At 45.5% G+C, this 17612-nt stretch overlaps 1 protein-coding gene across 13 annotated transcripts in view; it reads left to right on the plus strand.

Annotated features, from left to right (window-relative positions):
- Positions 1-17612, plus strand: part of ptprt (protein tyrosine phosphatase receptor type T) — a 108310-nt gene that overhangs the window by 66202 nt on the left and 24496 nt on the right. For 4 of the 13 annotated variants that reach the window (XM_077578428.1, XM_077578427.1, XM_077578426.1 and 1 more), the window contains 6 exons: positions 362-497; positions 4653-4685; positions 8102-8131; positions 13319-13473; positions 15622-15702; positions 16447-16482. In XM_077578428.1, coding sequence (XP_077434554.1) covers positions 362-497; positions 4653-4685; positions 8102-8131; positions 13319-13473; positions 15622-15702; positions 16447-16482 — 471 coding nt within the window. The remainder of the gene's footprint in view (positions 1-361; positions 498-4652; positions 4686-8101; positions 8132-13318; positions 13474-15621; positions 15703-16446; positions 16483-17612) is intronic. The other 9 variants (XM_077578430.1, XM_077578434.1, XM_077578432.1 and 6 more) reach the window with 7 other exon arrangements.

Here is a 17612-nt window from a genome sequence, read left to right on the forward strand (position 1 = left end):
TTTGGGGCTGGCGTTCTTTTTTTTTTTTTTTTTAACTATTCAAAAGGCCTTAAAAATGGCCCAAAATGACCTGAAAGGTTTATCAAATTTCATGTGGCAAATTCAAACGGCCTCATTTGGCTGCTTTCCGAACCACCTTGAAAATGTGCCACTTTCAAGCCCAAAAGTCATTTTTGTAGGTTGAGCCCAAAAGTGTTGCCTGACGTTGACCTCCCTGCATGACTTCATACCGACCTTCACCGCGTGTGTGTGTTTTTCTGTGTGTGTTTTCTCTGCGAGCGGCTGACATTTGATGACGCGACTGACTTTGTGCGTGCGTGCGTGCGTGTGTGTGTACGTGCGTGCGTGTGCTCCCGCGCAGGCGCCTCCACGCAGGACTCGGACGCCTACGAGCCGGAGAAACCCGTGGACGGCACGGTCAAGTTGGCGGGCGTGATCACGGGCGTCCTCATGTTCGTCGTCATCCTCCTCGGCCTCCTTCTCACCTTCAAGCGCAGGTGAGTCGCACGTCGCACGACGTCGCACGTCGCACGTCGCACGTTGCACGTCGCACTTTGTCTTCTTTTAAGAACAAATATTTCATTTGATGTCCTGTTCTTTAATATTCAAAAGATTTTTATGTGAAGGTTCAAAAAACAAACAAGTGTGTCCGCAAAATTGGGAAAATGTTGATGTTTTCCACATGGTCGTGTTTTGATCTGTTTTCTTTGCTGATTTTTTACGCTAGCTTGAACGAATCCATTTCAAAAGTCGACGCACAAAATGAAAACGTGACATCAAAGCGCCTCAAACTCAAATTTATGAATCATTAAAACAGGCGCGAAAACAGCTTGAATGAATCCCTTTAAAAATGAGACCTGCTTAACCCACAATAAAGAAACGTGAAAACAAAGCACATCCCACTAAAAATGATGAATAAATAAAAAGTGAGGGTCATGAAAAAGTTTTAAAAAAATCCGCCACGCCGTCTTGCCGCCATCGCCAACTTCTCTTTTTTCTTTTTCTTCTTTTTCTCTTCTCTGCCACAAACTCAATCAACATATTTTTGTAGTAAATCCAAAAAGAAAAGATTTTTGAACAATCTTTCTTACCTGTTTGGGATGTAATATTATATTTGAAACATTTCTTCAGACGTTGCGATGCGAGATGAAACCTCGTAAGTTCTCAAAATGGCCGTCCGCCAATATTCAAAAATTGCAAACGTTATGACCATGAAAAAGGATTACAACAAGTTTAATACTCGACGAGATCGACTTTTATGAATTTTTTTCAAGGTACTCAAAATGAATCAAATGAAAACGGATGAAAAAGTTGCGATCACAAGACGTCTCCTCGCTTCCTTGTCAGGAAGCGTTTGGTGGGCGTCGTCCCAAAAGACCCTCAATTTCTCATCTCTATTTTCAAACATTCTGCTTATTATTACCGGCAAACAAGCGCGAGTGATTTGGCGTTTCTTGGCCCCGCCTCCTTTCAGACGCTGCAGATGGCTATTGTTCCTTTTTCTTCTTCTTGTTTTTGTGGCTCGAGTGGCCCCTCGCCGCCGAGCGTTGCGGACTCGTGATTGTCGAGCAGCCGCCAAATATGCAAATGCAATCAGGGCGCTCGCTTGGTGTGATTGCGCAACAGCAACATGTGTCAAGTTGCTGTCAAAACTCTTAACAAGCTTTGTGTCAATTTGGGAAATTCTCAACCACCGCAAGATGCGTTGAAGCCAATCGGAGCGTCGTGATTGGCTGGCGCGCTGTCATGGTTGCACTTTTGTCAAGTCGTCCAATTTTGCCTTCAACGCACACGATGAGCAAAATGCAAATTGTTTGCAGAATTCCTCATTCCAATATGAAAGCGATCAGACTGAATATCTGGGCGGAGTTTGTTGTTGACACCAATAATAGCCAAAAAGAGCAAAGCTCACCACAACAAAAAACAAAATGGCCGACGTCCTTGTTTGTGGGTCTGCCTCTCAAATTTCCTGTTGCTTTGCAGTGGAATCTCGGAGTTCGAACGTCTCAGAAATCCGACAAATTGGACTTCAAACAAAATATCTGTGTCAAAAATGCCTCGGAGTTTGAACTCGTTTTCGGGGTTTGAACACCCAAGCAGAGCGAGCGAAGCCGAACGTACCTTGAAAACGAGCAGCCGAGCGAAGCCGAGCGAGTGCATTTTGATTTTCCCACGGCCATTTTCTTGGCCCAAAGAAAGACAACAATGCCAGCGGCAGCAAATAAAAACATGACAAAACTACGAACCAGAGTGGAATTAGGAAGGAGATGATGGCGCCGTCGTCTACTTCCGTAAATACTGTTACGAGGACCCCCCGTGCCCCCTCCCCCCCCTTAGCTGTTCAACAACGTGCCTGACGTTAAACAACGCACGCAAAGACCGCTCAGTCGTCTAACAAAATGCCCGATGTCAAATACACAAACTCAGCACTGAACTAAAGCTAGCATTAACATAGCATTTATCATCTACTGACACCACAATAAAAAAATGTGAGGTATTTTTTCTCGTTTAAAAAATGTACTCTACTGTGAATGTAAAACACATGCATGGAAATGAAAATTTGGAACGGATTAATTGCATTTACATTATTTCCTATGGAAAACATTTTTTCGGAGGTTGAACAATTTGGACTTTGAACACTTTGCAGGAACGAATTATGTTCAAACTTCGAGGTAAAACTCCATTTATTTATTTTCTCTGTTTGTGTGCAAGCGAGCAAATTAGGTGTAAATGTCTGCTGTTGAGACTTTTTTTTTTCTTTTGCTCCTGTTAACACGTTCACCAAATTTGCATTTTCAAAAGCAATTCCAGATGCCGAGAAATGTCTGCTTCAAACCAAACCTTTTTTCAAGTCTTTTTTGTGTCTCTTCTCACCGCTGACATGTTGCCAAGTCAAACCGCTCAAAGTCAAATTAAGCCGAACCGCACTCGCGCAAGAGCTAACATTGTTTTTAAAAAAAAGTATTTATGCCTTGAGTGCGTTATTCCGACGTCCCGCCTGTCAACTGCCGACCCGTCGTTGAGCCTCTTATTGGCTTCATCCATATTTTAGCCGTCTCGCTTAATCCTGACGTCTCCAAAAGCGTTTTGGCCTCAAAGTCAAAGCATGTTTCGGAGCCTTTCACAGACCATCAATTATTTCCGGGTTTAAAAAACAAAAGCAAAAAAAAAAAGCTCCCGGTACGTGCGCGAGCAACCGTCCGGTTCATCTTGCAGGCAGACGCTCATTTTCCCGGCGAAGGCGGCGCTCGTCGCTAATAAAGACGGCAGTCGAGTCTTAATGGGAATGTGATGTTCCCGCGAGCAGGTGGGCCCTCGGGGGGTCCGGGAAGCAGCGCCTGAGGGCCCCGAGACCAGCGTCCATGAATAATAAAGGCAGCCGAAAAGACAGGATTGATACGACATGTGCTCGCTGATGGAAAATACTTGTTATTTAAAACCTTCCAACCCATTTTTTCTTTGAGCGGAATCTCTTCAAAAAGAAAAAAAAAGAAACGCAGGATAAATAAATGCACAGGATGCAGTGAGGTCAACCCATGCTGTAAAAAAATGGACATTTACAAAAAAAAAATTACACGTCAAACACATTTTAAATGGTTGAAAGTATTCCTTGCTAGTTTTAATAAAAATATCCAATGAGTAGCTTAAAACTGACATCAAACAAAAGACAATGACACTTTGCATATTTAACAGAAAAATGTTCATACGATCCAAATATTAGCCAAAGTCCCATACGAGCAATAACAGATATTAGCATAGATGCTACGCTAATTCCCGATTTGAAATCAGCAGTTTTGCGTGTCAAATGTGCCACTGACCAGCAAAACTGAGAGGGAGGGGCGCGTGCTCAGCGGCCGGGACAAAAAGGGGCCGGGACAAAAAGGGGCCGGGACAATAAGGGACCGGGACAAAAAGGGGCCGGGACAAAAAGGGACCGGGAAAATAAGGGACCGGGAAAATAAGGGGCCGGGACAAAAAGGGGCCGGGACAAAAAGGGGCCGGGACAAAAAGGGGCCGGGATAATAAGGGGCCGGGACAAAAAAGGGGCCGGGACAAAAAGGGGCCGGGACAATAAGGGGCCGGGACAAAAAAGGGGCCGGGACAACAAGGGACCGGGAAAATAAGGGACCGGGAAAATAAGGGGCCGGGACAAAAAGGGGCCGGGACAAAAAGGGGCCGGGACAAAAAGGGGCCGGGACAATAAGGGGCCGGGACAAAAAGGGGCCGGGACAAAAAGGGGCCGGGACAAAAAGGGGCCGGGACAAAAAGGGACCGGGAAAATAAGGGACCGGGAAAATAAGGGGCCGGGACAAAAAGGTCCGGGACACAAAGGGGCCGGGACAAAAAGGGGCCGGCACTTCTGGAAACTCCGAAATGTGGCAGATTTGATATATGCAGATGTGGAAGGCAACATTAAAAAACCAAATACAAAAACATCCTTCATATCCAGAAGTGAATGTGAGCAAAAAATCAGTAACGTTAATGGGCGGGATTTTTCTTTTTCTCCGTTTTGTTGTTGCCTGAATGAAAAAAGCGCTGGTTCCGACTGTGATGAGTTCTCTGACTGGTCTCTCGCCCTTTTGTGTCTCTCTCCTTCCTGCTTCCTGGTTTTGGCTCCGCCCCTTCCCGTCTTGCCCTTCTTGCTCCGATAGAGAGATTCACACGTGGAGAACTCTGAGCGTGGGGTATCGTATGTTTGCTTCTCCACTTCGCCTCTTCTTCTCCTCCGCATCCTCTTCCTCCTCTTTTCTTGGCTTCTCTCGCTTTTTTTTCCTCCCTCTTTCATCTTCTGAGAAAAGACGGCCGGCCGGCGTTCCGTTGAGCCGCAAGTCAATTTGTGGAGTCAACATTCAGTTGTTGTTTTTTTCTCCCCGTGGAAAATGTCCAACTTTGTTGTCATTTTGAGGCCACAGACAGCAAAATAATTGAGGACATTCTGACAAGGACACGCTGATTGACAGATCATCAATAATTGCAAAATCAAAACGTTTGGTAGGAAAAGGATAATATTTATTTTTGGCGCACCCACAAAAAAAGTCTTCAGTCGGCATCATCGACGACACTCAGGAAGTTTGTCTAATGAGAAAAGCCACAAAGTCATGCTAGAAAATGCACAGGAAGTCGGCCATTTTGAATTGTTGTTGGAAACTCCGTCACCAAAATGCCGTTTGATTTCACAATGCCTGTCATGAGCGAACCCACAAAAAAAGTCCCCAGGCACCAAACTAGAGGATTCACCGGAAGTCTTGCGCTTTGGTTGGATTTTTCAAACTGCAGCTTCGCGGATTTGATTGAAGTTGAGTCGACCCACAAAAACGAAAAGACAAGAAAGGAAGTTTGCCTTTTTGCTTCAAAGACAACATTTGAGCTTTAATTTCAAGACTTCCGTCAACTTGATATTAACCACATATGGCAAACAATAAGCACGTTTTTTTCCTCCTATCTCGCCATTCCCAAAAGTAGGAACGGAATCAGGCCACATTTCAAACCCTTCCGACCCCCGGTCGAGATTCACCGGGATGATTTTTGCCATTTTCTTCGCATAAACAAGCGGAGAGCGGATTTTCCTGCTCGACTTCGTCAGCGCTTCAGCGTTGCCGTTTTTCTGGTTTTCCGACGGAATTGGGCTCGTGCATTTGCGAACGAGGTTCTGGTCAAATGTGATGCGCGGTGCGGAGGAGCTCAGCAAGTGTTTGCCGGCGTGCCGTCATTTGTCTCTTTGTTTTAGTTTCACGCACGCACTCGCAAGCCGGCCCAGTGTTTTTTCGGCGCCGTATTAATATTTATGGCCACTTTTAACATGCGCAGCTTTTATGGCGGCGCTGGAGGCGCTTTGCACTTTATGACCGTCACGAGGCGGACGTTGGCACGGCAGCTTCCCGCCATGCCGACGTCAGCGAGGAAGAGCCGGCAAAAGAACGCCGTCATTCGATAATCCCGCCGCCGATCAATGTCGCGAGTCCGTCTGGTCGGAATGCAAACCAAGTGACGAGCGCCACGTTGTGTTCTCAATTTTGTTTTTCAGCTTTGGGCAGGTCAAACTGTAAACGTCAAGGTCATAGGTCACGATCACCTCAGGGTGAAATATGTCAAATATTAAGGACAAAATGCGCTCTTCAAAAGATTGCTGGAGATGAAGACAGTTTTTGTGGCCATTAAAGTCTCAACAACGTCAAAAAGGATTTGACGGCAAAGCAGCACATCGAGCGCATTTGATTGAAGGCAAGCAAGCGCTTTCCGGAACCGTCATTATTCTGTCAATTGTCACCCGAAAGCTTTTTGCCGTGAAACCGCGCGATATCGCGAGCCCCGCCTCAAAATCAGCACCTGTTTGTGATTTTGTGGGTCCGGCCTCCGACGGCCACGCGTTTTCCCCCCAAAACGCTTTTTGCGCAAAATGGCGGCTTGACGCGGCTCAAATGAGATGACTTGACAAACACTTTCCAGAGTTTTTCTGACCTTTTCAATCCAAAGTCATCCATTAGCGCTATCACTAAATACATCAATAAATAAATCGTTTTCACATTTTGTGAAAATGTTCATCATTTCTTGCAATGTCGTTTGTTACGAGTCTTGCGTCAAATGAGAGATTTCCACTCCCACTTTTCACAATTTTTTGTAATCAATGCTGACATCATCTCTAAAAAAACGGCTTTTTTTTCCCATTGAAAATCTCAGCAAACTCTTCAGCGTGACCCTAAAACTTGACCCCACAAAGCACATTGAGTTAACATCTCTCGACAAACACTTTCCAGAGCTGCGATGATTTTTTCATTGATTAAAAGTTATCAATCATTTGATGCAAGTCATAACGAGCACTTTTACTCAGTAAAACCTCCGATGCTGATGTCAGGACCAAAAACGTTCTTTTTTTTGCCCAACCAGTAAGTAAGTAAAAACATTTTTTTTTTTAAATCCATTTTGCTGTTAATAGCGTGTGAGTGACACGGTGGAGGTTTGTGTGTGTGTGTGTGCGTGCGCGTGCGCGTGCGCGGCGCTCTGCGGATTGCGGGCATCGATCGTGGAAGCCGACACGCCATCACGCCATGCCTTCGATTCACCTTTCATCTTTTCTTCTTTCTTTGTTCTTCTATCTGCTCTTTTCTCCTTTTCGTCTTCTTTTGCTCTCGGCGGGTGACGGAAAACAACATCAACATCTTTCTTCTTTTTTTATGGCCGCACGCGCGTCTTCTTGACGGGGGGGAACAAAATCTGTAGTGGAGAAAAAGCACAAGAACGACACAAAAAGAAACAGCCAAGATGGATTCAATTGCATTTTTAGGCACATTTCAAATAAAAAGTGTTCTTATTCCAAGACTTTTTTTTTTTTATTACTTTAGAAAAAAAAAGAAATCACACTCGTGAGTCCACACGCATTTGAATGCAAAACATAAAAACAGTTGAATAGTAAAAGTTATGAAATTCCAACAAATGCAACTTCCAATGTGGCAATTAAAAAAATACACATTTTAGCAAATGAACTCAAATGAAGTTGATTCAAATCAATACTTGATAACATTTTGATGTTATTTACAAATGACATGACCACGCGTCACGTTTATTTATCCATCCAACAATAACAATTGAGCTCATCCAATAACTCGTTCGCTAAAATAACAAAATAGCAACGAAGGGCAATTTTTCTGGCAAAATAGCAACGAAGGGCAATTTTTCTGGCAAAATAGCAACGAATGGCAATTTTTCTGGCAAAATAGCAACGAACGGCAATTTTCTGGCAAAATAGCAACGAATGCCAATTTTTCTGGCAAAATAGCAACGAAGGGCAATTTTTCTGGCAAAATAGCAACGAATGGCAATTTTTCTGGCAAAATAGCAACGAATGGCAATTTTCTGGCAAAATAGCAACGAATGGCAATTTTCTGGCAAAATAGCAACGAATGGCAATTTTTCTGGCAAAATAGCAACGAATGGCAATTTTCCTGGCAATCCTGCGGCAAGTGACAGCAATAATGATGACTCCCCGACTTGGTCGCCTTTCCCAGCATGCACTAATCAATTGACTGGTTGTGTTTGTCCTTCTTCTGGGTTGTCGCTTGCCTTCCTTCTTCTTTGCTCATCATCGGCCTTCGCCACGCTTCAGACGACATGCTTATTCCTACTCTTATTACCTGTAAGTAAACGCATCATGACCTGACATCCTTACACTTCGCCAAACAGCAACATTCACATTTGTGTCCCAATACTTTTGCCCGTGCTGTCCCAACAGATCGCACTTGTGACCCCCCCCCCCCCAAAATGTATATGTACAGAATATACCTGGATCAATATCTGCTGTCTGTCTATTTAGATCTGTGAATGGAAGAAAACGGTCAAAGAAACCACTTGAATCGGATGAAAGGAAATGAAATTGGACTCGTGAAAATCGGACATTTTCAAAAAAAAAACTCATCCAACAGGCCTGGAGTGAAAAAAAAGAAAAGAAAAAAGACAGTTTGCTTCTTTGCTGGTTTTGTGGCAATGAAAGGATTTTTGTGACGTTATTGAAGTGCTTCTCTTTCATTCACGGGTTTGGTGGCGGCCATTTTGTCCTCTTGCGCGTCTCCCTCAATAATCGCAAAAAGCTTGTATTGACATGAAAATCGTCTTCGTCAACAAGCATGTGTGAAAACACAATATTTTCCATGAAAACATAATAATAATATTTGGAGTAAAAAAATAATAATATATTTGATGTTTGTGTACAAAAATTGTGCCGCTGGCCACAAAAATGGCTCCAAAATGGATGATTTTCAGTATTTGGTTCGCAACGTGATCGTTTTCCATTTAAAGGCAATTTCCAAATTTGCCTGCAAAAGGAGTGCACATTTTTCACTTTGACTTCCTGAATGCGTCTCAATACTTTTGTCCAATCCAAGTAGCTTTTGAGTTGTATTTTTGTTATCCTTCACCGTTTTCCACCTGCCGGCACGTTTGTTGCCTGCCGTCTCCCGCCGGCTTGCGTCTGCCCGCCACCCTGTGACGGCAACGTGAAAGTTTGTTTGGCTTCAGGATATTTGCGGGCGTCCCCTGCCTTGATGCGCCACCTTTGGGGGTCCCCACTGACACGACCCGCCACGACCCGCCACGACTCGTCACGACCCGTCACGACCCGCCACGACCCGCCACGACCCGCCGCGACCCGTCACGACCCGCCACGACCCGTCACGACCCGTCACGACCCGCCACGACCCGCCACGACCCGCCACGACCCGTCACGACCCGCCACGACCCGTCACGACCCGTCACGACCCGTCACGACCCGCCACGACCCGCCACGACCCGTCACGACCCGTCACGACCCGCCACGACCCGCCACGACCCACCGCGACCCACCGAGACCCGCCACGACCCGCCAATCTCCCAGACAACAAAACAAAACAACGCAGCACGAGCACGTAATCCAATCGAGCGTTGATTTTCATAACGGCCGCCGCATCCGATGGCGATTATGATCAAGCTGAGCGCGATGTCGGCGTGACGGGATTAAGGACGATTGAATCCACCCGGCGCCGCCTCCAACATTTTCCGCTCTTTGTTTCTCGCGCAAGAAGCGTATTGATTTTGACTGACAAGATATTTGAGGGATTAAACGCCGCTTCCTCGTCGTCGTCATTATTCGGCCTTTGAATATTTTCAAAATTCCGCCCCTCGGGCCAGTTTGACTTAATAACTTCAAATTTGGTCCAGATGTCAATCATGAGTTGAGCCACAAAAAAGTCTCGGCAAGCTCTGTCTGAAAAGACACAGGAAGTCGGCCATTTTCTTTACGTTGAAGGGCTGATGAGCTTTATTTGGACAAAAGTAGTGCTTTATCTTATGACTTCTTGGCACCAAGGAACTAAGTAGAAGTGAGTTAAGGAGCTGGATTTAGAGCCCAAAAAATGAATAATGCCTTGCCGCCATTTTGTGCCATTTTAGTGACAGGGATCCTTGTTGAGGTCAATTGAGGAGCTTTGTCCCGAAAAAAGTCGTGCTTTTCTGACAGGTCATTATTTTGTGGGCCGTCAAATACAGCACCTTTGCATTTTTGCTATTATATTCCTTTCTTTATCTCTGGTTTGTCCGTCATGTCTTTTTTTTTTCCCGTTTGCGTTTCTCCTCAGATCGAATCTCACTTTGATGCATGACGTGTAAAATTGCATGTTTATATATTTTTTATAAAGCCCTTCTTTTAAAAGTCTTTTTTTCAAGAACTGTTCAAAGTGAGTTGAAGTCTTTCAGAACATAAAATGGCTTCATCATCAATCGCTCTGACAAAAAAAGAAAGAAAAAGTTGGGATGATTTGAACCCGGAGCTCGTTAGCTAAACGAAGCCTTCAGGACAGCTAATGTAGCAAACCAGCGCCAATTAAGAGGCAATGTTTTGGAGCGCTCCTTCCCAAAGTGGCCTCGCTTCGTCTCATCTGGCTCCCAGACAACGGCGCCTAACAGGGAGTAAGGGGGCGGGGCATGGCACGTCGCGGCACGGCACGTGGCGGCACGGAGCGGCACGTCGCGGCGCTCGGCTCATCGCCTTCTAAAAAACATCCACGCGTCGCTCATTATCGACGCATCAAACGGCGGCAATTAACGCTCTGGGGGCACAAAGTAGTCCAAGATTCCCGGAGCGGTCGGCGCCCACTCGGCTCACCTCGCCGCTTAATGAAGTGCCGCGTGCGTGCGTGCGTGACATTCATCGGGGAGGGATTAGGCCGCGCTCGTTGCCACTTACAATATGCGCGCAATTTGTCATTGAAACGAGTCCATTAACGGGACGAACGTTAGCCGCGATAGCAGACACCGTTCGTTGCTGCCTACCGCTTGCCGGGACCGCGAGAACACGCGCGGGCGCTCGCCACTTGCCGGCCTGCGTGCTCGTCGACCCTCTGGCCACGACGCCGCGTCCACTTGACTTGCTTGTCCGCAAACGTTCCAGCGCTTGAAAGCAGGAGCAATTCTGTGCACCTTCTCAGACGAGACAAAGCGCCGTTTCTGCAGAAATGGCGTGCGAACGCCGAAGCTGAAGGCCTGGCGAGCAAATTCAAAGATAAATGAGGTGGAAATTACGAAGTATTAATTGCAGTTAAAAACACTTGAAGTTGAAATTTATTTTTTATTTCTTTTTTTTTCTTTCTTTTTTAGGAGAGCTCAGTATTGTTCATTCAATTTGACATCATCATTGCTCTCCTTTTTTTTAAAAAAAACAACAAATTAATTAAAAAAATTTAATAAATGTTTTTTTTTTTTAAATATATATACATATATATATACATATACACACATATATATATATATATATATATATATATATATAATTTTTTTTTGTATGTGGGTGAGTATGTGTATGTGCGTGTGTGTGTGTATTCATCAGTTCACCTAAAGCCCATTAAAAAAAAATCCCATACTAATAATATAATATAATAATAAATTGCCAAATGCAGAAACATCAACGCAAGTTATCACGATGTAGTGGCTCTCGCTAACAGACAGAATTAAGTAACCAGAATTAGGTTAAAAAATTCTGAAGTTGGAATTTCTATGGACGAATGTTATCTGAAAGTAGCCTTCATTCATTTAGATGGAAAAGTGCAACTAATGATTCCCAATTGAAAAATGCAATATATATATATATATATATATAAGCCGCATAGCGCCACCTCGGCACTCGTATGTGTGGGAATGTCTGTGGAAAGTGTGACTTGATGAAATGAATGGCAGAAGTTGACATTAAACGTTGAATTGTGCAAATACTGCAAGTAATGCGGAATTAGACGATAAATAACCCGGATGGTGTAAATTTTTGAAGCAAGTTGAAATTCGAACGGTGTGAATGGGAAGTATTACGTGTTTCACGGCAAAACATTGTGGGGACTCAAAATTTGGCGTTTCTTGGAGTCCGCGTCTTGTCCTCGTTCCAACAATTTCCTAGCTGAATCTCGCCACGGAGCGCCAAATTTGAGGACGTCGGGACTTGCTTGCGTGCAGAAATGTGAAAAACCTGCACTATGACGCGATATGAAATGTCTGATTGTTATTTTTGTTATTTGATATCTCATGGAGTCCATGACAGCTTTTGGCAAAAAATGAAAGCGATATTGTACTATTTTTCGATAACGTCCAATTTCGACTTGTGGGTGTTTCCATTGAAGAGCGCAGCGTTGTTCAGATCGGCCATTTGGTGTTCTGGTGCGGACGGATGTCTTCCAATAAGGATGCGCGCCGTCTGTGGCTGGATTGTTATGCCCTCAGCGCCGACACAAAAGCGCTTCCCGCACTTGCCACTTCCTTTCCTGCGTGGTCGGGCGGGTGTCACATGACTCCAGGAAATGCGCACAACGTTTCCATCACACAATACTTCTATTTTCGCACGTCTCAAAAACCTCCTTACGAGAGCGTTTTTGTTTGTGTTTCCACCAGAAGTTCGCTTTTGCGCAAAACTGGAGGTAACGGAAACGCGTTTATCGTCTTCATCTTCAGCCGCCAAATTTCCAAACAACTTTTACTCATGAAGCTCCAAATTTCAGATTACTTCTACTTGTGACCTCCTTTATGGAGAAACGTGAAACCCGGGCAAAACATGCATCCAGCCTTTCTGGAATGTGCTTTTACTTTTGCGAGCGATCCGCAGTCCGTAGGCCTCCTCTCAGCAATTCACAATTCTTAAGCGTCTCACCTGTTGGTCTTCACCTTCATCGAGCAAAAATCGGACCCGACACCAAACGTTTGAACAAGCAAAACAAAGCAAATCTCTTTGCCGGGTCATTCTGGTGACGTGATCACAAGAACGGCTTCCCTCGTGCACCTGACAGCAACATGACCGCTAAGCTGGTCCACATGAGACCATGTCCAGGGTTGGGCAATCCCGGTCCACCAGAGGGCAAACCCGGAGACAGTTTTCCACATGTGCTTCTACTCGGCAGGTGCTTGTTGGAGCTTGTTTACCTGCCAGGTAAGTCGAAGCGCCTCCTGGCCAAAGCCAATATGTGGCCGGGTTTTGACTTTATGGGGCGGGATTCTGCAAGCCTAAGCATGTCTTGGTCCAAACCATTTGAAGAAACCCGCTGTAGTAACTCGTGAACCGCCACATTTCTTTTGGTGAACTTTGCGAAAATGAAGTCTCGTTTCTCAGGCTCAGCCGGCAAACGCGTGTCCACTCCCGAAGATTTGCCGGCAGAGCTCGGCCGCTTTCTCTTTTCTCTCTCTTCATCGTGCCCCTTTTCATCCCTAAAGCATTCCAAAGACTCGCATGGCCTGGCTTTGAGTCGGGATTCTGACTTGATGTTGTTGTAAACGGCGAGGCCGCATTCACACTCCCGTTTTGTGTGGTTGATGCCGACAGGAAGTTGGCCAAGAAGCACAAGGAGACGGCGGGCGGCTCCACGCAGCAGAGGGAGATGGGCCCGGTCAACACGGCCGGCAAAAGCGCCGCCAAGGTCAGCACGCTGCACAAGGACGACCCCTTCTCCACCTCCAGCCAGGACCTCAATGGCTTCAGTAAGAACTCCGCAAATTCCTGCTCTTTGCGTCAAACCTTCAACCTGGTGTTTTGTATCCGATCGCCATCGCGATGAGTCGCGAGGAGTTTAGGATTGGATGAGCGTCGCCACACGTACGCTTTCAAAACGTGGAGTCCCCCAAGGTTCTATCCTTAGTCCCTGCTTGTGTTCTTGAACTTTTTAATTTGAGACGTGTCCCAATACATTTGTCTCAAAGTGTCTTGGAGGTGGCCCAATACTTTTGTCACATTTTCACTTGCCTTGTCCTAAAAAGTTTTGTGCAAAGTCCACATTTTTTCCGTTTTTCTACCCTCATACTTTTGTCCAAATTTCACATATTCATTCACTTTCCCCTGAACTCATTTGCTCCCAAAAACATATAAATATGTTCTATTTTAAACATTACCATGGTCCCAAAACATATGCTTTTGTTTTGTTTGTTATGTTTTTTTTTTTTATGCTAGCGCATACAGAAGGCTTTGATTTGGCCTCCGAACTGACGAGGAAGCTTAAAACAACGGTAGTTATTACACAAACAGTCAGCAGGTGGCGGCAGAGTATAAGAGATCAACCAGGGCCGCCATGTTGCAAAAAGGGTCTTTTTCCCGCTGTTTTAAACAGATTTGTGAATAGTGATGAAACGTTGCTATATTCCAATTGCTGCAAAACGGAAACAGGTAGAAAAATAGATGAAAGAAGAGACTCAAATTTTTCTTTTGGTAGCTTCCGTCTTTTGATAGCAATAGAACGCAATATTCGGGGGGCCTTGCAAAATCAGTCCAAATCCAATTAAACAGCCGGAAGCGAAGGGGGTTGCTTCAGTCAAAACGGCTGAGAGTCAATGAGTTAAAGACCGTCCCAATACTTTTGTCCAAGCTTTCTTCTTTTTTCACTTGGCGGGAGCGTTCCAATACTTTTTTTGTGCTTTCACCAGGACAAAAAGTCAGAATCATCCATCTATGCTTTTAGACTTGTCTCCGCTTTGATGATTGCACACACACGCACACGCACACGCGCACGCGCACGCGCACGCGCACGCACACACGCACGCACACGCGCACGCAAACCTATTTTTCTCTTGAAAATGTCACGCTGGCCTTTTGGGAGTGCTTAGCCATTGAAAGCCAAGGTTAGCAGAGAAGAGAAAAAGAAAGCAAGAAAGAGAAAAGCTACTTTGTCAGCACTGCACTCGTGAAACACACCCTCGCACCTGCGTCACTTCCCTTCATGTTTAAACTCGCCTGGGATTAAATGGAACCGTCTTCAAATGCATTTGATCAAGTCTTTTGGTGACCATCGGAAGTTTTGAATGTGATTGAATGGCCATGACTTGTGGGGTCCCTCAAGGCTCAGTCCACGGGCCCGTTTTGTTCGGTCTGTATAAGTTGCCTTTGGGTGAAAGACTTCATTAAGAACGGCAATTTTTTTTGTATGTGTCACATATAAAAAAAAAAAAAAGGGAGAACAATGATGATGACATGTCAAATGATCAATACTGAGATCTCCCAGGATAGAAAAGAAAAAAAGAAGAAGAAAAAAAGAAAAAAAAGAACGTCAATTTTGGCTTCATCGCGTTCATGTTCTTAAATGACTCAACGTGTTTTGCACGAAGCAAATCAACAAGTGGATGAGCCCAAATTTCCTTCCGATAAACCCAAAGAAAAGAAAACGCCGGTATTTGTTTTTGGCAATAAAGAAAAGGGAAAAGACCGCCGAAAGTGTGCAAATCTTCGACTGACTTTGAGCCTTTCCCGAAAAGCGTCGGCGAGAAGCTTATCGGGCTTTTATCGGCTTTTATCGGCGGTCCACTCGATGATTGTAAGCGACGTGCGACGGGATTCTCGCAAACAGCCGCAGTGCGAGAGCCGCATGTTTTCGTTTGCAAATTCAATATTTGCCGCCACCAGCGTTCGCACCCTGTTGCCGCTTGTCTGGAATGCGGACGATTGATCCCGTTTTCTTTTCCCGCTTTTCGAGGCGTCGTGCGATGTTTTTCTCCTGCGAGCTTACTGACGCCTTTTCTGTGTTTTTTCCTGTTTTCTGCGTCGTCCCGCTTCCTCATCTCGCCTCCTGCTGCTGCTGTTTTCCGACTCACCTGCTCTTCACCTCCCTTTCCTCATCCTCCTCTTTCCCCCCACCCCCGCAGCCTCCCCCTCTTCCTGCTCCTTCTCCATGCAGGGAAGTAAGACGCTGCAGAGCAAATCCCTGCTCAATTCCTACTACTCAGGTACACGCGCACGCGCACGCGCACGCGCACGCGTAAAAAGTGCTTTTTGTGGCATGTTGAGAAATTCTCGGTGGTCAATTTGGATGTTGGGATCCCACCAGCATCACCCGGCATGTCTTTAAGCATTTTTCTTAATGATTGTGTTTTTCATTCTACTGGGAAAAAAAAGATAAGCAAAAATGATTTATTTGTGTAAAATATCAAAAATCATTTCAAATATGGCCTCCAGCACACCAGATTGAGAATAAATGGGAAAGAAAATCGAGGGCGAGATTTGACTGTAAATGCAAATTCAGTCGAGCCGGCTGATGCTAGAAATGAAAAGAATCCTCCCAACTCTTCTGACTCAACGTAAATTCTGACGTGATCAATGACATCACTTCCCCTCGGTTGTCACGGCAACGACCAGGAGAGTTGCGCATGAGTGCGCGTCGGTCCTTCGCGTCGGGGTTATCGATGCTGCCGATTCCAAAAACAACAGCGTGGTTGAGTAGCGGCCATAAAAACCCTCCTCGAGCAGCATCAAGCATTTCCCGCTGGCGTGCCTTGCCCAAAGGCGGCTCGCTCTTATTGGTCCATGCAGTCGCATGACCGCACGCCAAAGGTCATTAGCGCGTACGCGCTCGCAACAGCTTGGGTTTGGTGCCTACGTTGCACGATCAATGACGGGATTTTTGGGAAGGCGCCAATTGAATTTCAACTGACAGCCTTCGTTCGTGCTTATTGTGTTGTCGTCTTCCGCAGTGTCCAAAGAGCCCGTACCTGCCACCGCGTCTCTGGGTAAGGCAAAAGTCACCTTAGCATTAGCATTAGCATTTACTTCACTCTGTGTGTGCGTGTATAAGTGTGTGTACATCTCGATGTGTGTTGTTATTTGCACGTCTTTTGTTATGGAATTGTTTTGTGTGTGTGTTGTTTTTTTGGTGTTATGTTGTCATTTGTGTGTGTGTGTGAGTGCGTGCACGCTGCCCGGCTTTGTGCTCAGGTGTTTGCCTGAGCCCGATTGGCCCCACAACAACGGCGCCAATCCTCGGCGGGAAAGCGCAAGGACGTTTCTTGAGGCGGCAAACGGGGTTTTGCGCACACACGCGCGCGCGCACGCACGCACGCACACGCGAGGAGTTAACGCTGATGTCATGCAAATCCCGAGGATCAGAAGGAAGGCCGGCGCCATGTCACCTCTTTTATGTGCAAACACGTCTCGCTCTCACAATCAATTTCCTTGGACGCGTCTTCCTCGTCAGCCTTTTGTGTTCGCCGCAAGGACGGGCGGCCATTGCAGATTTTCTTTGGCGAGGCGTCGCAAAGTCACCCGAGCAGAAGAAAACTCCCGAAGAGAACACGCGGGACTGCAAATACCAAATGTTTCAAGAAACATTTGGACTGTGAAATGGACTCGCGCAAGGGATAGGCTGACAGTTAGCAGTTAGCGGTTAGCAATCAGTAAGTAAGCAATTCATAAGAAATGAGTTGTGTTTTTTTGCAGGGGATAAAGAATCTATGTCTACTGGGACATGTGTCGATGTCCTGTTTGCATTCAAAAATGTGTTGCTTAAGAGGTTGGAAAAACTGCAGCTATCTGCTATTTGCTAGCCTGCCTTTGGCGTTTTGCATTCTGCGTTAGCATCAAGTTAGCAGGAGGCAAATTTGTGTGGTCGTTTTAAATAAACAACGTGTCCTGTCATTCTCTTTGAATTGCGTTTAAGTTTGGGGAAGAAGAAAAAAAATCAAAGTACTGAAGAAGTACCTGAAAAAGTGACAAAGTATTTGAACTTCTCACTACTAAAGCCCAGTGGGAGGTTGTTTTTTTTCTAAATATTTTTTTTATTTACACCAGGGACATCTTTGCCTTTGTAAGATGTTCTGGTTGAACGTTTTTTTTTTCTTTTTCGCTGCTTTCCCTCCCCCCG

The sequence above is a fragment of the Vanacampus margaritifer genome, chromosome 10 (genome assembly GCF_051991255.1).
Source record: "Vanacampus margaritifer isolate UIUO_Vmar chromosome 10, RoL_Vmar_1.0, whole genome shotgun sequence".
In the NCBI taxonomy this organism is placed as follows: domain Eukaryota; kingdom Metazoa; phylum Chordata; class Actinopteri; order Syngnathiformes; family Syngnathidae; genus Vanacampus; species Vanacampus margaritifer.